Source organism: Camelina sativa, chromosome 16 (genome assembly GCF_000633955.1).
Source record: "Camelina sativa cultivar DH55 chromosome 16, Cs, whole genome shotgun sequence".
Lineage (NCBI taxonomy): Eukaryota > Viridiplantae > Streptophyta > Magnoliopsida > Brassicales > Brassicaceae > Camelina > Camelina sativa.
Genome location: NC_025700.1, coordinates 8960177 through 8980545, shown reverse-complemented (window position 1 = coordinate 8980545; position 20369 = coordinate 8960177). Strand labels below are relative to the sequence as shown.

Below are 20369 nucleotides of genomic sequence, written 5' to 3'. Positions count from 1 at the left end.
TGGAAGCAAAGGCAAAATTCTGGTTAAGGATATCAAGAATACGGTAATGAGGAAACGACGCTGTTTATAGAATAATAAATAACTTTGAGATTCATGTAAGATTTAACATAATCCTCATCACTCTTGTCTCTATAACTACTTGCGAGCAGCAATATCACTAGGAAGATCTTCTCCGGCAGGTATTTTTCCGGGATAGTTGGTCACTGAAGGATTTGAACTGTTCATACTGCAAACAAAAAAAAAAGAAGAAGGCATAAGACTTTGTGAATGTATCAAATGTGAGCACTTGCTAATATAAACACAAACTTACCATTTATCTACGAGAACAATTGAACGGAGCTCACAGTTTGCAAATCTGCAACAATCAAAAGTGTCAAATTTTAAGATAAATGGCAAATGAACAAAGAGAGATCAGGAAGAACTCTTACTGTGTAGAAATCTCGTTTTTCACAGCTGGATCACAATCGTTTCCAAATGAGTTTAATGTTTCATACAAAAACCCACTATGAGTAACAACCGCAATCTCTTTTTCTTTCCTTGTACTCAACCTGAATTCAGTTGATATATCAATCACAAGAAAATATCATACCAAGACTATCAATAAAAGTATCAGACACAGAGTGATGTTAACAAGAACTGTATATATTCACCAGTTCATGAACTTCACGCCTCTGGCTGCAATTTCTTTGTTCTCCTCTCTAACATTAGGCTTCCACAAGACATCTTCATCCGTTTCTATCTGTATATGGAATATGTGAAATTGTGAAACAAAAGAAAAAAAAAAACAAGGCCGGTCCGAGGTAAAGATTAGGTACTTGCCAGTGAAAAATCAATTGCAGGGAATAATTCACGGTACTTAGTGATATTGCTTCTTCTGTCACAAGGATGAACACCCTAAAACCAAAACAAGAACATTAAATTGAAAATGGTTTAAGATCAAGAAAATGTCAGTTATACAAAAGATGGAAAAGTAAACATACCAAATGTTCACGGCAGGATTCGACCGCAATGAACGGTGGACAATTTAAGCTTGATATAGCGGGGCGGTCGCTGTTTCCTGCACCTGCCACCATAAGCAGAGGTGCATCAACGCCATTTTTGTCACCTTCCCAACCGAAAGTTCCAACCGCAGTTTGTAATGTCCTAAAACAAAAACAAGTATTGAGTTAAAATATAAAGGTACCCTTAAAGAAGCTATGCAGCAGAACATAAATCGTGAAGTATGTTCAAGTAAGAATCCAACCATATGAAAAGATCATTAAAATCATATCAGTAAGCTTTACCTTTACGGGTTTAGTATATTACCTGAGGAGAGGTGACACAACAACCAACTCAATTCTTTTAGAAATCCCACTTGCCTTAACATGTTTCTGCAAATTATCAACCTACAATAACAGAGTTCTCATTACTAACCTTTTTCAAAAAACCACAAAAACCTCTATATGTAGCATTACAACAATATATCATTCATATTTCATAGTTATAATGATAAAACAGTAAAAATTATCGGTAGATTGACTTACTTGTTGCCATCCAAGAGGTGTAAGATGAGCATCAAAGAGATCCTCAGATAAGTAAGCATCATGATTCTTCTCTCCTTCTACATTGTGAATCCCCTGAGCATGCCTCACCTAAAACACAAGAAGCTCAATCAGAATCTGAGAAACAACAACATAGACAAATCAGGAATTATGGGAACAAACAAACAAACCAGATGTATAGTTTTGCAACGGTGCAGTGGGTAAAGACCTTGGCCTTGTTTAGCCTCCATATCTATAATTTTTTATTCATCAGACAGGAAAAGGAGATCAGCCAAAAATAAAACCAATTTAGCGTTGACTATTATAATGATGAAGTCAAGATTTTAACGTCTCTGGTTTAAGCATTCAAGAAACAAGGAGAGGCTTACCGTGAGAAGGAAGAGGAGAGCTGCAACAACGAAGAGAAGAGAGGCGACGAATCGAAGGAAGAGGAGAAAGAGACACAGAGGAAATGTAAAATGAAAGATTTGAGGTCATTGATGATTGGTGAATCATAGGGATCCCGTGGCCAGCTTTTTCTTGCTTTTCTTTAATAACTCTTTACTTTACTAACTTTCCTTTTATATCTTTTGTCCATTACACGAGTACAACTTCGGAATATTCCAAAAAGTCCCAAAAACCTTTGTTTGTGTGGTTCTGTTTGACTTGAATTAATGTGATGAGTATGACAAAAAAAAAAAGAGAGAGAAAACGAAATAACAATATCTAAAATATTATTTCCAAAACTTTGCTATTTTTTCTCATAAACACACTTTTTATTTTCAAAAAATTATTATTTTAATAAATTATAGCTATTTATTTTATTATGATAAATTATTTTTATATATTACACGTTATTTTTAAAAAATTACATGAAAGTATCTTTCATGCGTTGGATATTTCTCTCCCTAAATTACGTAATTTTGTTCTAGAATTTAAATACTTTTAGTAATATTACAACAAGACTGATGCACCATTAAGTGGAAATTGTGTAATAAATTATGTTAACCTAACCTAGAAAATTGCAAGCCAAATTACTTATATAATGATGTAGAATATATATTGACGTTATTTGTATATAATTATGACCCGTGTATACAAGAGTTACTCGATATATGATACTTTTAAAAATAAGTTTTTTGGAAACCATTTTTTACAAATATCTTGTTGAATATATATAGAATATGTTTGAATATGAAACTGCAAAATGTTCCAATAAAAAAAGGACTAATTTAATCATTTTGTATGTAAAAGAAGATATTTTTGAAAATAGATAACAACAAAGTGTATTTTAAAAAATGAGCATAGAAAAAAGGGTAAATAGCCCTAAATTAAAAGTTAATAACAAATATATACTTTAAATTATAACAATGATTTCTTAAATTTTATTTGTATGTTTATCACATCATTTATTCACCAAGATACCAATAGTATCATATTAATTATATTATTGCTATGTATATCACTCACAAAAAAAAATTAGTTTGCTCTTTACATTTTGAGTTTTAAACTATTAGGCCATGAATGTTTACAAGTTTTTAAGTGGTTTTTGAATTCTAGTTTCTACTTTTTAGATTTTAGATTTTGGTTTATGGTTTTCAGATTTTGTGTTAAAAATTTATTAAAAAAAAATACAGAAAAAAGAATTCAAGTCACGCTTGAAAATGAAAAACTAGTATAACATAGATTTTGGTTTTTCTTTAAAAATATCCAAAAACCAACAAAATCTGGATTCCCTGATTTTTTGGAAATCCAATTTTTTCATAATTTTGATTGGCTTTAAAGTAGATTTTTGAAAAATCTAAAACCAAAAACACTTTTAAAATCTACCCATTCAAGGCCTTAGAGAAGCTCAAATGTCACATATTGACAACTGGAGTTCCAAGAGAAATTGTCAATTGATGGAATTACAAAGATGCTTTATAACTAAGTGATATTTTCATCGGATATGTGAACAACATAATAGTAATTATGGTTATAATATTACATCTGAGTTAAAGTTAATTATTATAAATTTTAAAACAAGTTCAAAAAAAAAAAATACTATATCAAATACATCATATGAAATGTCATTTTGTACCTAAAATGCGCATGATTTTGAGAGGGTAAATGTCTGAAGATATGTATATTTTTGTTCTTAATTTCTGAAGTTCATGATAAAAGACAAATTGTGTTCTTAATTATTTATGAACTTTAACATGTGTTTGGATAGTTATGTTTGAGTTTTCAATCGCTTATAAATTGCTGACAATAAGTGATTTTGAAATAACAAATATGATAACATTTTTTCATATTTATAACAATAAGTTATTAAATTTATAAAGCCTAAGGTAGCAAATATGGCTAAACTTATCATTGTAATTTTGATGTGTGTGTTTGTTCCAGATTTTTTTTTTATTATTATTGAATTGAAGCAATTGTTATACGGGATCCATATCTTATCGAAACCACTCCTAAATGTGTCATTATTGATTTATGTCATTATTGGATTATGTAGTGTTACTAATAAAAAGCCAACAAGTCCACAAATAATCTTTGTTCTTTCCATATTGTGATTTTTTTAACAATTAAACCAGGTTTGTCGGGAAAGTATTTGATAAGATTGTGGTAATATGAATCAGAGTAATTTTATTTCTGCAAACAACATGGATTGAATGATTGTTTTTATCTGTTAAATCATATGATATTTTGTTTTACGTGATATTATCTAATAGAAGTGTGAGATTTAGATCATCAATATGTTGATTGAATCTCAAACGAATCAAATTCTTGGCATAGAAGACCAGTCAAGAAAGCAACATCACAAGCAAGATAAGACGATGGATAAAAACATTTCTCTATACCACACGAATCAAAGTTTTATACATTATTACAAATATGCAACGGTACTTTTGGATCAATACCATTACACTCCGAGTGTCTCTGAAGCAAAAAAACATGCAACAAGCTCGCTTTAGCTTCACAACACTTACACTTGACAATAGAAATGTTAGTCTCTTGCACATAAAATTAAATGAATCAAATAGATCCATAGCTTTAGGATCTATGCAAATTACTTGGGGAGGTTTGCGGAAACTAATCTTGTCTGTCAAAAGAGATGAACATCCTCTTCCTTCTTCTCTTTTACTTTTGTTGTTGTTGTTGTTGTCCCACCATTGCCTTAATCTTTTCCTCCAAAATGTCTTTCTCAAGCCCGTACATCCTGTTCAAAGCATGCATATTCTCAAGGGTCTCGCTCAGTGTTCTACTGTCGCTCCCGTCACATCTCAAATGTTGCATTGGACCATGTAAGAACCTGTTCACGATACCTCGGCTTAAGTCATCAACCGCTCTTGTTGTTTTCTTGTTGAGGTCATCTCCCATTTTGGACATGCACTTCTCGAGCTCCGCCACTCTGATTCTCTCTGCATAAGCTCTTAACTTCTTGATCGTTGGAACAGTTTCCAATGAATCCCTCCATGCTTCAAACTGTGTGGATTCCTCTGTGATTATGGTTTGAGCTTCCATTGCTTTCCTCAACCTGTCTTCTTTGTTGGCTGCAACAACTTCTTTAAGATCATCCACGTTGTAAACCCGTGCGGTTTCTACTTGACCAACACAAGACCCCACATTCCTCGGGACAGAGATGTCAACAAAAAGCCTCAGTCCTCCAACCTCAGGACAAGCTTGAGGGAGATTCTCTACGTGCTCCTTTAAGAACAATGGCGTCTCAGAGGCTGTGCTGGTAAACACAACATCCGCTTCTGCAGCACAAGCTAGCATCTCATCAAGAGGTCGATATATAATCTCAATCCCAGACATCTCCTCACGGATAGCTGAAACTCTCTCTTCACTTCTGTTGACCACCACCACTTTAGCACAACCCTTAGCCATCAAATGCTTTATCACAAGCTTCCCCATTTTGCCTGCCCCAATTACACACATCCTAGCGGACGCTTGTGAAGATTGCGGAAGCTTCATTAGAGCAAGTTCCACAGCAGCTGAGCTAACCGAAACCGCCCCAGAAGCAATGTTTGTCTCTGTCCTGACACGCTTCCCAACAGTTATCGCATGCTTAAACAGCCCGCTGATATTCCTCCCAAAGCCATTCACTCCTTGACCAACTTTAACAACTTGCTTCACCTGTGCAAGGATCTGACCTTCTCCTAGTACAAGAGAGTCAAGTCCAGCTGAGACTTCAAATATATGTTGTGTAGCATCCTTGTTGTACAACAGAAAACGGTGTTGACAAATCTCCGAAACAGGGATCCCACTCGTCTGACAAAAGAATTAGAATCTGTTAACACAGCCATGACAAGCACTATAGTATATGAACAGATCAATGTCACTACAGATGATATGACCAATCTAAAGTAGACAACGCAAAATTACAACTTCAATGCAGTACTACAACACTAACATGTTCCAAAGCATTAGTCACACTCCAAAGTACCACAAAGAAGAACATTATAAGGAAGAAAAAAAGGTCACACCTTTGACATCCACTCAGTAACTTCTTTCACTCCACGATGCTGAGACAAAGCTAAGACATAAATCTCCATACGGTTACAGGTACTAAGCACAGCAGCTTCTTCGATATGATTCAAACCGCACAACTCAGCAATAGCTCTTGGCCATTCAGCTTCTGGTATAGCAAGCTTCTCACGCATCTCCACAGGAGCTGTGTGAATACTTAGTCCAATCACAACAATACTGCTTCTTTCCTTTGTATACCCTGACAACCACAAAATTGCATTCACATCACTTAAAAAACATTGCTTTCAGATCAAAAACGTAACCATAACTCGACAAATTGAAATTGACACACAAAAAGATTCAAACTTTAAGTGGCTAAGAAAGAGAAACTCATACTATCAGCTGCAGAGTTCTTGAGCTGTTCAAGGGCAGAGATGCTAGCTGCATTAGACGCAGCAGAATCAAGCTCACAACGAGCTCTCTGAATCAAACCTCGTCTGGTTCTATTGTTCCTCGGAAGAGCACGAACCCCATTAAGACCCAATGTTGTCTGTGAAACAGAAGACGAAGACGACGACGAAGAAGAAGAAGAAGATAGAGTGTGGTGATTCAATAAAGTCTCAAGCTTTGGACAACCAACGAAAGCACTTGAGACCGCCATTGAAACCCAAACCTCAATCTCTCAAAACCCAAAAGAGAGAGATCAAGGAATCGAGAGGCAGAGACAGAGAGAGAGATGGGGTTGTGTGATGTGGAAGAAGGAGATCGTTGTGGTTGTGAATATGATTTGAGGCTGAATCAAATCGAGTCTAACCGGTTTAGTCTAACCGGAAATTATGGAATTTGATTGGTTGGTAATCTAGAGATATGTGTAATGAGAAATGTTGAGATTTTGATGAAATTTGATTGGCGGGTGGTGAACACGTTTTATCCACACTTGTTTTTGCTTATTTGGTGGCATTTCTTCTTACACGGCAACATATAATTATTTTAAAATTTGTTTCCTAGTAGACTTGTGAATCCTATGAGATCTATGGTGAAATTATGATTATTATTATTATTTTTTTAAGAATAAATTGGGATGTAATATGTGTGCATAGGAATTATCCGGATATCTGAAAGGAATCTATGTAGATTTAGGAGAACTATATGAGAATATATGAAAAGTTCTTGAAAAAAATAGATAAATATTGTTTCATGTAAATATAATAATAATTATAGTTTTGTTTGGTTTTAACATTTTGTTGGTTTGTATTTGAACAATATTATTGTATCAGCCTATGGATATATCAAAATTAACCCATTTTTTGACATATATATTTTGAATTTTTTTTGTTTTTGTTTTAAAATTAAATCGGATGTTTTTAATGCTTGATTGGTTTTAAAGATAACCATCATAATTTTAATAGTATAATGCTGTACATTTTGATCGGTATAAATGCATCAACCTATGGATATCTTTATAATTAACTTATGGTTTAGTATTTGCTTAATATGTAATTATATTTGGAGCATTTGCAAAAATACTTTTTCTAGCTTTTTGGAAAAATACTCTGTCCATTTTCAATAATAACATTTTATATATACAAAATGACTAAATTCTAAACTTGATTTTCTAAATAGTAAATACTAAATTTTACTCCCTCAAAACTATATCCGAAATGTAAAATAGAGAACCAAAATGTAAAATAAATAACCAAAACGTAAAAGCAAAAAAAATTAAAAATTTATAAAAATTCTAATTGTGTAAAAAGAGCAAAAATGAAAATAGCGAAAAAAATATTTTTGAATAAAAATATCCATAAGTTTATTTCTAAGAATTTCTTATTAATTTTTTTATCGGAGATATTTAATCTCACGAGTCATTAAGTAACCGATCGATGGATAGATTTGTGGAATAACTTTCACGAATAATTATTATTATAAGATAGTCAAACTAGTAAGCAAAAGATTATGTAGCTAAAACGTACTATAATCAAATTAACTAGTAAAAACTATAATGTAGGTTGCAACATAATCTTTTTTGACATTGTAGTTGTTGAATTTTGTTGACAGCTAAATTAACGAAGTATTTAATTAGCGATGAGAAAACTAATAGCATAAAGAATATGTTATTAACTCGAAACAATAAAAAGCAACTGATCTGTGTAGGGGGATACCAATGAATTTGTCTATAGTTAATCATATGTTTCTTGTAGCATGAGTTCTGTTTCCGAATACCTTTTTAACAGAAAAACATACAACATAGAAACGTAAGGGTTATTGTGGGTCTTGATCTTATCCCACTGTATTAGAGCATCACTCTTACCCAATGTTCTAAAATACGGTCTAGACGGCCGTATATACGGTGACAATACGGTATACGATGACCTACTGTACCGTTTTTAGGCTAAGCGTTTAACAAATACGGGTTGGTTGAATACGGTTGTTTATACGGCATATATACGGACGACTATACGGTTAGAGTATATACGGTAAGTTTTTTTTTTTTTTTTTACCTTCAATCAAGCTATAGATCTATAAATTGATAAAAAGCTAAGCTTTATTATCGTTTTCTACTGTTGTGACACTTAGGTTGTTTCTCAAACTTTATTCTATATACAGAGAGTCTTCAGGTTTTCTTTACTCTCCTTCTCTTATTTTGATTATATGATTTTTCTTTTTTGGCTTTATCATCTATCGTCGTTGTCTTGTTGATTAGAGAATTATAATTCTTAATATCGTAAAACTATGTTTGAGTTTGAGTTTTGATATCGTAAAACTCTGTTTTGGAATCTCACTGCATATTTGTCTTTTGTAATTATTTTCAGAAATTATTCAAGTTCCAATGGATTATTGTATATAAAAGTTGATACTATTGGTTTGACAATTTTATGAGTATTTTTACAAAGATTTTGATATTTATTTTGTTTTTATTATATATATTTAATTATTTATATGTAATATATTCATATCTATATATATTTTTAATAAAATATATTTACCGTATATATTCCGTATATATAGCCGCGTATACGGCTATACGCTAAACGATGGCCCATCGCCCGGCTAGTTCCTAACGTATTTTAGAAGATTGCTTTTACCAATGATTAATAATAGATTGAGATTGTGGGTCTTGATCTTATCCCACTGTATTACAACTATTAGACCATCACTCTTACCAACTATTACAACTATTAGAGCATCACGAACCAATAATCTAGTGTCAAATTGTCATATGTAGATGGGTTTTATATTATTAACATTTAATTGGCTCTTTAGGCTCGATAGAAATTTGGTTTTAGTAAATATATATAAATCATCAAATCAGAAAAATGTAAACATTACAACTGTAACTAGCTAGACTTCAAACTAAAAGCACAAAGTCAAGTTATCTCCTTGGTGACAATAACTATTTAGCGAATTTGGATGCTAATATTATTTATCCAATGATCGATATAAAATATCGTTTCGTTTGTGAATGCAAACAACGGATATAAAATATCTGATATGTGTTTTTAACAAAAAAAAATATATCTGATATGTGTTCATCCCTAATTTTCATAGGCAAAATAATATATGTTTACAGAAATCTCGAGTGTTGATGACGTTGTAAAATTAAAGAGATGCAGGAAGAACAGGCTGGCGTGGAAACTTAGAGAAAAAATGTTATAGAGTTTAAACACAACTTTTTATCAGTACATATATATATATATATATATATATATATATATATATATATATATATAATAAGTATTCATGTTTTATAAGTTTCAATTCTATATACCAATTAAATATAAGTGAACTCTAAATCTAAGTAATATATATATATATACTAGATGAGGACCCGTCCGATGTGCGGATTTAAAGTTTTATAAATGAAATTAAATTTATTAAAATTTGTTGTATGTTATATATAAATTTTATTTTTGTTATAATACACTGATTTATATCCAATTACAAATCTTTATGTATGTTACTATTAAAAGTATATTTTTTATACCTAAATGTACTGTTGTATGTTACAAAAACATTCTTTATCACTATCCTACTGTCTATATAAACACATTAAACCAAGTATATTACTTTCACTTCTGCATAGTCTTTTAATTACTAAAATTGTTTGCTCAAAAAACATTTTGAATAAAAAATATATATTACATAATATACTAATCAATGATGTATAATCACAATAATGTATGACCACCATGGAGAAAACATCGGCTTCGCCTCCATCCCTTATGGAGAGAACCTTGCGTCCAACTCCACCATGGAGAGAACTTTGGCTCCGCCTTTCTCCCTTGGAAAGATAACCTTGCGTCCAATCTCCTCCACCTTCCTCCCTTGCGGAGATAACTTTGTGTCTAACCTTCTATATCATAGGGAGAACCTCGGCTCTGCCCTCCTCCTATGTGGAGAAAATATCTTCACGTCTTTTTGTTTGTTCTGACAACCAATGAAAGTAAAAACAATTTTCTAACTTCACAAAAAAATCTTTTGATAGTAACTAATGTTAAATTTCCCAATGTATTCGTGATAGTAACTATGCCAAAGTGAAAGTAAAATAGTTGGCTTAATGTGTTTATAGATAACATAATATACTAATCAATGATGTATCATCACAATAATGTATGACCGCCATGGAAAAAACCTCGTCTCCGTCCTCTCCCTTATGGAGAGAACCTTGGCTCCGTCTTCCTCCCTTAAGGAGATAGATAATCTTGCGTCCAACCTCCTCTGTTGGGTAGATAACCTTGTGTCCAACCTTCTCCACCATAGAGATAACCTCGGCTCTGCCCTCATCTTGTGTGGAGAGATAATGTTCACGTCTTTTTGCTATCTCAAAATAGCTTGCTCCGACGACCAATAAACGTCAAAACCTTTTTCAATCGTCACAAAATCTTTTGATAGTAACTAATGCTAAATTTCTCAATGTATTCGTGGAAGTGTCTTTGACACATCATGATGTGGCCTCTGTCTCTGTAACGCTTCACCCGCCACATTGTTTAGTGAGCCCATGTCTACTCTCAGTCCATAGGCCCACCTTCCCAAGTGGGCCCTAGATCTATTCCCGGCTTGTGGACCAACCCATATTTGATGGCCGGTTTGTTACGTCTGGAAGTCTTTAAAAACTTGATTGCCGACCTTACAAATCAACAAATGATATTTTCTTGTGTTTTGTCCTCACTTGCACAATTTTGACAATGACTTCTAGAAAGGTCACCCATCATGAAGATCTATCAAGACCCTTGACTGAAAAAATAAGTGCATTTTGGTGACGTATGTGGCTAAATCAATTATTTTAAACATTTCCGCAAACCAGGGTGTCAGAATCTTTGAGCTCCTATAGATCTATCAACAACGATTTATTTTTTTCCAATATATCTATCTATGTTTGTTGTAAGCTTGTGTTTGATTAGCCTATTTTATCAATTCATTAGGTTGATGAGCTTCTATTCGTTATCTCCTTTTGGGATTGAATGAATAATGATAACAATTATTTTTACAAAAAAAGAAGGGTTTATGACCAACGAATCAAGGTTGAGAAATTGAAAGAAAATTAATTTGGCATAATTAAAGAAACAATAGAAAATTATAAGCATGTTAATATATGAATCCCAAATCATTCAAAAATTAAAATATAAATTAAAACAATCTAAAAATACTATAATAAATTTTAAAATACAGTATTAGAAAAGATGCCTCATATATTAATCTTTTTTTTTGGCCAACTTAATAATCTTACCTATTCCCAACTGAAAAAAAGAGAAAGTAGTAGAAAATTTTGGCTTAAGAAAATAAGAAAAATTTACTTTCCCATTAAAATATATTCTCAATTAAACAAAGTTGAAAGCAATGTTTTTTAATAAATTATTTAAATATGAGGCGATCTTTGATTATATAGAAGTGAGTACAAAATTTATAATTAATAATTAAAAGTATATTTTCCTTAATCCTTTTTCTATTTTTTTATAATTAATCACTTAAAATTAAAAATAAGGCAATTGACAAAAATAGTAAATAATATTATAATTTCGAATTTTATGAAATATATATAATATCCTTAATTACAATTATTTAAAAAACTTTGTTTTTTTCTAAATTCTGAAATTTTTTATAATTATCTTTTTACTTTATTAATATTTTTTAAAACAAAATATTTTCTTTTTGTTTTAATCAAATTTTTCCTATTAAATATTTACATATGTCAAAATCTCAAATTGATAAATTGACACATGTCAAAATCTTGTTAATGACTAAGTTTCAAAATTCAACTTTATATAATAAGAAATATATATATATATATATATATATATATATATATATATATATGGGGTGAAAAAATGAGGTCTTATTCTTACAACAATAAATCAATATTTGACAATGTAAATGAGGATCTTAATAATTAAAGTATTGTGTCCCAATAATGACAATATTAATAATGAAAATATTGTTGCAGTTCGGATATCTTCATGTGCTTATATTTATTATTGTTTAATAATCCCATATTTAAAGTTAAAGCATTGTTTGGTTATTTTATATACTAAAATTATTTTTTAAAACTATTCTTTTCCCATGCAAGAGGATAAACTCTACAGTTATTATTCTAAAATATCACAGTTTCTAATAATATGAATTAAATTTTTTTTTTTTAGTTTCTAATAATTTCAAAACACAAAAAAAAGGGTTAAGCTAAAGAAAAATATGAGAAAATAAGAAAAGGAAACAGCAGAAAAGAAAAGCTCAAAGAGAGAGATTAAGGAGAGTACCCCTACGCCGACTAAAATAATCTTATATAAGAACTCCCTCTGGATACACATGTTCTTAGCCCACGTGAGAAGGTTCTGAAAACCCTGCGAATTTTCAAAATTGTGTTCGAAGAGCTGGCTCGGGACAAGGCTGCAAGACGAGGCAAATCAACTGCCACGACTAGTGTTCATCATAAGACAAGGGATGTTCTCTTGGAGTCGGGGAAGCAAGTCAATGGTACAAAAATGATTGGACAAGTGCCCGGAGTCCATGTTGGGGATGAGTTTCAGTATAAAACGGAAATCAGTCTTGTTGGTCTTCATTTGAGCATTGTTCGTGGAATCGATTACATGCATAAAAGAGATGATGTTTTAGCTACGAGCATTGTGGCATCCGAAGGTAGCGGTTACTGTGATAGATTTGACTTCGATGTCCTCATATACTCTGGCGAAGGAGGTAATGGTATCCGCAAGAGTCAAAAAATACTTCACGACCAGAAAATGGTTAGGGGAAATTTGGCTCTAGTCAACAGCATGAGGTTAAAATCTCCAGTGAGGGTCATACGTGGGTTGAAGAGATCGGACTATAGAGGAAAGCATTATGTCTATGATGGTCTGTACGTGGTTCAAGATTATTGGGAAGAGAATGGACCAGGAGGTAATGTTATTTTCAAGTTCAAGCTTTGTAGATGTCCAGGTCAACCTTCTGTGGACTGGAAACATTACTTTTAGTCCCGAAAAATGTGTATTGTGACCAAAAATTATATTTTATTGTGATAACTTTAAGTGTAGTTATAAAATAAAAAAACACACATCACTTTCTCAGCAAGTAACTAACTATACAGGAGAACCTTTTGAAACAGAGTCTTTCAAGTAATAAACAACACAAACTCACGTACGTTTTTCAGATTAAGAGTGATGGATTCATTCACACGTTTCTTTTGTTTGCATCCCACTATAATCAAAGCTCTTAAGTCATGATGAGATACATCATATATACTTATATATCATTGCTGTGTAGACCATTGGCTCTTTAGGCTCAAAAAGAATTTGGGTTATAATTAGCAACTTTAAATGAATCATGCATCAAATTAGAAACATGTAACAATATTACAACTTTAATTAAACTTCAAAATAAAACCACAAAATCTAGTTATAATCTCCTTTGTGACAAGAAGTATTAAAAAAATATGTTGATGCTTCTTATATTTATCCAATGACAATTACACTAGTTTCGTTTCTGAATACAAATAATGATGGTGGATATAAAATTTTCGATATGTGCTCATCCCTCATACCAGTGGCAAAATACATTATGTGTCCAAAGAAATTTTGAGGGTTGGTGATGTTGTAAAACTGAAAAATAGGATTTACACCTCCTTGTATTATTATATGAGATTAGGATCAGGTGTGTCATGCTAAAATCAGAAAGTAACTATTTTATATGCTAAAATTTTTATTATATTGTTTTCATTTATTTTTTTCACATATTTGAAAATTTTTATTCCAATTTGGAATGATTTTATTTCATTTTAGAAATTTTGACCAATTGATTATCTTAATAATTCTTATTTGACTTAAAGTTATTTTCTTACAATGTTTATGAATAATACTATGAATTAGTGGATGCCCATTATATGGCCCATTAGTAGATTGTAGATGACTTGGTCTCTAACATAAACTCTAATATTATATTTCTATATATGTTGTATCTTATGGAATAGATAACAACAAGAGAACAATTCCTTAAAACTCTTGTTTCTAACACCATGCAAATTTTTAACTTCTTTGATCATTTTCTTTTTTGGATAATAAATATTTTTTGAAAATTGTAAAAAAAAATATTTAACATTAACTGAAAATTTAATAATCATAAGAAACTAAAAATTTGATATATTACATGCTTATTCAAGAATAATACCTCTTTACCAGTTTCCTTGGAAAACATATAATTCTGCTTTTATTCATTTAGATAAACAAACTTGCAATTATGAAATAGATCGATCAGTTAATTTTTTTAAAAAATAAAAAGAGAACTTACTCTCGAAATCACTGCTATGATTTTGATGGAGATATGTACAAAACAGAAGCTAAAAATAAAAATAATCAAACTCTAAAAAGTAGAAGATAAAGATCAATCCTAAATAATTTGGTGACTTAAATAAGATCTGAGAATAGGGAGGCTGATCCAAAAACTAATGATGCGGATCCCTTAAGCCACAAATCCGTTTTTCTTTTAATACTCACAGAAGCCATGACTCGAATTATATTGAAAATGTGTGGATTCTCTAAGAGTAATGGATATAATTTTAATTTTTTTTGATTCTTTTCTCTAATATACTCTTCTCAAATTTAATTAATCATCAGTGAGCTGCAATTTTTGTAGTAACTTACAATATTTTAGACATTTTTTTGTTTTATACTTTTTCTTTTAATTATAAGATGGTACGGCAATGTAAACGAGGATCTTAATAAATAAAATTATTGTGTCACGAACTATACATTTTATTGCCATTCAGATATCTTTACGTACTTATATCTACTATTGTTAAATAATTTAAATTTGAATCCTATATACATATTAATGTCATATTAAGTTAAATAAGTTTTTTGTTATTTATTTTTACATTAAATTTAGAGGTTTTTTTTATGTGTATATAAGTTTTTTAACATAAATTATATATATGAATTAATAATGATTTTATAATAATTTATAAAATAGAAAAATCATTAATTTAATAATACGAAACCAAAACACATAAGGAAAAGAAAGAGTCCTACGCCGACTATATAAGTTATAAGATCGGGAAGAACCACAAGATCATCTCAGCAAGTAAGCAAAACTCACAATTCCAAGTCTCTAACACTCGTCTAGGTCCTTGTCTTGCCCTAATTCCAAAAACAAGAATGTTTCCAGAAGTCACGGTTGATATTGACGTCTTCCCGTGTCCCTCCGAGTCTGCATCGACAACAGTGGAGATAGATCTCAAGCGTGAGAGAGATGATGGTCCTCCGTTCCCAGACACTCACCTGATCTTAAACAACGTGGTTAGCTTTGATCCCCACAAGATCCAAGATGTTCTCCATTCAACTTTCCAAGACAATCTCTTATGCAGTCGCCTCTGTACCGAGATTGCTTTTGCGTCCCAGCGAGTTCCAGCACCGTTTAACATGTACCTTCACGTCACACAGAGATTCATTGGAGCATCTTCTCCTCTTCCTACTCAAGACAATGAGACATGTGCTATTTGTTTGGAGGATATATAAGAGGAGGTACAGAACTTTCAGCAGATGGCGTATTGTCCCCATGAGTTTCATGATTACTGTATCTACAGGTGGTTAAGTAAGAGTAATTCTTTCCCTGTCTGCCACACTGTTCTTCTTCTTGAAGATGATTTTGACGACAATCCCTACTCCGAAACAGAGTCATGAAGATTTATTTTGTAGGGTTTTCAGATTTAGAAAGATGGCTTCATTCACACGTTTCTTTTGTGTGCAGCCCACGTGTACTCCTATAAACCCTTTCACTTCTTCTTTTGCAATAGATTAATTCGATTTATTGGATTTTCTTGAGATAATAGTCCCGAATAATAATTTCTACCTTTGGTATTGTTTTGCATGTAGACAACTAATTAGGTTATATATGGTATAATTTCTCATCCTAATAAACTAGAAAACCCTTGTACCACTTGAGGAGATTTTATTAAGCCTAATTTCTAGGTTTTTGGTACGTGTATATGATACGATGTACTTTTAAGTCTGTTTCCATAAGTCCACGGAGAGATGACATGAAAGGCAAAAACCAGAGAGTCCACAAAACGGTCTCTGTAATAAAAGTTGAAAATTTTCTTGTGACTTCCCTGTATAAGTATAGAGAGAAAATTTATGTCCAAGAGTTAAAGAATTCAATTTTGGCCTTTTATATCGACCAAGAACTAGTTAAATACAAAACATCAAACAAATGTGGCGATGACAAGTTGAAAATAATTAGTTTTATATGTATCATTTTTTTTAAAACATCATTTATTATTTTCAACAAAATGAGAAAGCCACTTTTTCAAAAAAAAAAATTCTAATTGTTTGTAACATGATTTTCTACTTTTTATTTTCATAAACTGCTTAAAACTTGATTAAATATCTATTAATAAAGGTTGTTTATAATTAGTGATAATGAGAATTTACAAATAAAGGTATAGATGAACAAATTTTTTAAAAAATATTGTTTATTTTTAACTTTTCAGAAAAATATAAAGCTGGAATTTATGCGGCTTGGAAGAGCTTATCCGGTCCCTAACATAAGTCTTTTTTTTTTTAATACTCTATTGGCTGCGAGTAGAAATGTGCACCAAAGTGTTTTAGAGTAGACTTTCCCCCCAAAAAAAGACCATCATATTATCTGTCCGGAGTTTGGAATGTTTTCTGACTAATGTTAGAAAGTAGTCAGGCGACTACCAAATAAACCAACAAGGCCTTAGCCTAATTGATAAATTTTCTCAACAAATATGATTTTTGTTCCAAACTTTCTCCAATTTTTCCCTACAAGAGAATTCAATAGGGGAAAATAATTATTTTCTCTCAAATAGAAAGATGGTTTAGTTCATATAAACGTGAAGTGGAAAAGAAACAGGTAAACAACTAAGGAAGTGGGGTGCCTACATCTCGGCAACCACATAGACATCCTATTATTATTAAGCCATTTAGAAAAGTAATGGGCATGGAAAGACTTGTACATGTTTTCATTAGAAGGTCATCACAAATTAGGGCAACAAGTAACGAAAAATCTCCCAATATAACTTGAACGATGTCTCTGTCTCTTCCAAACAATGATTCTTCTCTTCCCTCGTCCACAACTGCCCATTCAACATAAAATTTGCTTTACGGTTAAAAGGCACCAAAACTTAATTTTCTCTCATATTAATGTTTTTTTTTTGTGGTAAGTTAATTATCATCTATTTGAATAAATCGACATTTTTCACGTTATTCTTGACTGCTAAAAACTAATTAATGCACATTTTAACCAAATAAAAAAATAAAAATTTCACATTATTGTTATGTTCTATATACCTCAGCAACTTTGTTCACCTCTTGACCCACGTTCTGCAACAATCCGGGAAGCTGGCCGTTATAGTTGTAGAACTCGAGTTCTTTATTGTTGAGTATCTTCTGAGACACCTGAAAAAACTTGTAAATTTTTATGAAAAAAAAATTCCCAAGTGACTTTTTTGAAATTATCACTACAAGAAATTTGGTCATTGGTCAACGATATGCCAGGTCCAGCTACAATAATTTCCAAGTGGTTATTTAGAGATTATATATAGTTAGTTATGTTCTTTAATACCTTTGTCCCAATCATTCGACCACCGGCGCTATGTGCAAAGTTGATGTTGTAGAAGTGGCAGATTAATGCTGGATGATCCTTCTGATCTGCTATATTCTTTAAATACTGAGAATATGCTTTACCACGAACCATTGGCTCAGGAATCTTATGACCTTGTTCCTTGAACCACTCCAAATCCCTTCTCAAATTCTCTGCCCTTTCTAATCCCGTGTTTTTGAGCCCGACATCTACACAAGAGAAAAAAGGACCAAATTTTCTTGACAATGTTTACATGAAACAAACATACCTTTTGCATACTATAGTGTCTATTTTTAATGCTTAGCCATGACTTCCGTCATACGCAAATTTAGGTTTTATTTAAGAAAACTAAATTGACTGATATGTTATACGTACGTAAGGTAATACAAAATTTCATTACGTACCATGTTAAGAAAAAAAGTAAAATTATTATAGTTGAATACCAAAAAATATGTCTTCAAGACTTCAACTATACTAATTTTAATTATTATAATTCTGTAATCATAGAAGATATATAAACAAATTTTATTCCTCAAATAGCTACACCTCATTTTTAAGGTTTCTTTCTCTGATTCTCAGCGGCGGACCTAGAAATATTTTTACCAGGTCAAATAATTTAACTAATAAAAAAAAGACTAATATAGTTTGTATCATATAATCTTTTTTTTTTTTTTTTGCGATGACATGTATATTATGAAGATAATTCAACAATTTTAAGAAAATTATATAAACATTCTTAATCATAATAAAAATATGCAAATAATTTTAACCACAATCATGAGTTAAATGCTTTCCAAAAAAAATCATGAGTTAAATTATTTATTTGACTAATATATTATATATTTTCTCATATGATGGATGTAGGCTTAGTAAAATTATTTTCTGCAAAATTTACAAAACGACTCATGAAAGGAACACAGATAATACTGTTTTTATTTTTCATGAAACGAACTCTGTTTTAAACTCTAAAACCAAAAAAATACAATAAATAATACACATATGATACTTCAATTAAGAGAAACGTGTCATGAGTTATTTGCATGAAATAAACTACTCCCTCCGTTGCAAAATATATGATGTTTTAGTTAAAACACACATATTAAGGAAGAATTATTTTTACAAAGCCTAACTAATCATAAACAAGATTGCATAATTAATATAAGATATAAAATTAATCAAAAAGTTGCATAGAAAATTGCATCCTATATTATGAAACAAAAATATTACTCTAAACATCCTGTATTATGAAACGGATGGAGTATTTTTTTCAAAGAAAATAAAGGTTTTTCTTTAATTAAACATCATCCTTCTAAAGACCACAATATTAAGGGGTCAACACAAACAAATTTGCTAAAGACTCATTTTTTTCAGTGGCTAAATATTTTTAAAAAAATTTAAGGGGTTCAGTTGCACCCCCTAGTTTGTACGTAGGTCCGCCGATTTCATTCGGCTCCTACTATTATATAGGGAATAAGGTTTGTAGTTCTGACCTAGCATGACTGTGATCACTCGGACATTAATTGAAGACTGTTATATAAGTGCATATGATCCAATCCAAGAAGAAGGAACTGACGCTAAACATTTCAAAATCATGGTTTGAAAATCATATCACACAAATCACTTAAAATGTCAACTTGAATACATTCTCCCAAGTTTTGTCGAATTTTTGTGTGTAAATCAAGTCCCAAACATTTCTCAAAAGTCAAAACTTTTTCCTCCTAATAATTAAAACTTAGGAGAAGATTAAATCAGATCTAGTAGACAGAACTCATTTCAAGAAATCATCTGTAAACCTCACCCAATTCATAATCATAACAAGAAAAAGCATATGGAAAAATAAGGATGAGAAACTCACAAGCTGGGACAGTAGATTCGTGAATAATCTCTTCAAGCGTGTCGAATACAAGCTTACTGTCGACCAGAAACTTCAAGTAGCCTTCGATTGTGAAATTCCATGTCGATACAGGACCATTGAACTCCTTTTTTCCTTCATTTGCATGTTCTCTCGGATGCATTTTCATTACCACGAACTTCATCTCCTCCACAAACCCCTTCGGTTCTCCAGGATACCTTTTCGTTGGCTTCTCCTCCGCTGCCTCCATAGCATTCACCACCAAATTCCGATCTTTGTTTGCTCTTCGGACAAGATGGCGACGAGGAGCGGCTTTTGTTAGGGGGTACCTTACCGTCACAGTCTTAGCTCTTAGACTGACGTGGATTTCACAGTCGAGTCTTCTGCTTGTGGGAAAGCAGCTTGAGGCATTGATTCTTGCTGTAGCCATGAATATGCAAAATACACAGACAAACTGA

The 20369-nt window shown here is 31.7% G+C and overlaps 4 protein-coding genes across 4 annotated transcripts; 1 reads left to right on the top strand and 3 right to left on the bottom strand.

Moving 5' to 3' along the window:
• Positions 1-2070, bottom strand: LOC104750206 (phosphoglycerate mutase-like protein 2). Its single transcript, XM_010471967.2, has 10 exons — positions 1910-2070; positions 1712-1773; positions 1524-1631; positions 1306-1385; positions 981-1143; positions 820-894; positions 651-739; positions 429-548; positions 311-355; positions 1-226 (listed from the first exon to the last, which is right to left on the bottom strand). Exons 1-10 carry the CDS (start codon positions 2034-2036, stop codon positions 136-138), a joined length of 960 nt encoding a protein of 319 aa, XP_010470269.1. The 5' UTR covers positions 2037-2070; the 3' UTR covers positions 1-135.
• LOC104750205 (glutamyl-tRNA reductase 1, chloroplastic) lies at positions 4343-6753 on the bottom strand. Its single transcript, XM_010471966.2, has 3 exons — positions 6372-6753; positions 5993-6234; positions 4343-5777 (listed from the first exon to the last, which is right to left on the bottom strand). Exons 1-3 carry the CDS (start codon positions 6634-6636, stop codon positions 4644-4646), a joined length of 1641 nt encoding a protein of 546 aa, XP_010470268.1. The 5' UTR covers positions 6637-6753; the 3' UTR covers positions 4343-4643.
• LOC104753496 (YDG domain-containing protein At5g47160-like) lies at positions 12299-13435 on the top strand. Its single transcript, XM_010475740.1, has 2 exons — positions 12299-12303; positions 12784-13435. The coding sequence occupies exons 1-2, from the start codon at positions 12299-12301 to the stop codon at positions 13433-13435; spliced, it is 657 nt and encodes a 218-aa protein (XP_010474042.1).
• LOC104750204 (heme oxygenase 4, chloroplastic-like) lies at positions 17367-20369 on the bottom strand. Its single transcript, XM_010471965.2, has 4 exons — positions 19915-20369; positions 18042-18268; positions 17768-17875; positions 17367-17553 (listed from the first exon to the last, which is right to left on the bottom strand). The coding sequence occupies exons 1-4, from the start codon at positions 20339-20341 to the stop codon at positions 17461-17463; spliced, it is 855 nt and encodes a 284-aa protein (XP_010470267.1). The 5' UTR covers positions 20342-20369; the 3' UTR covers positions 17367-17460.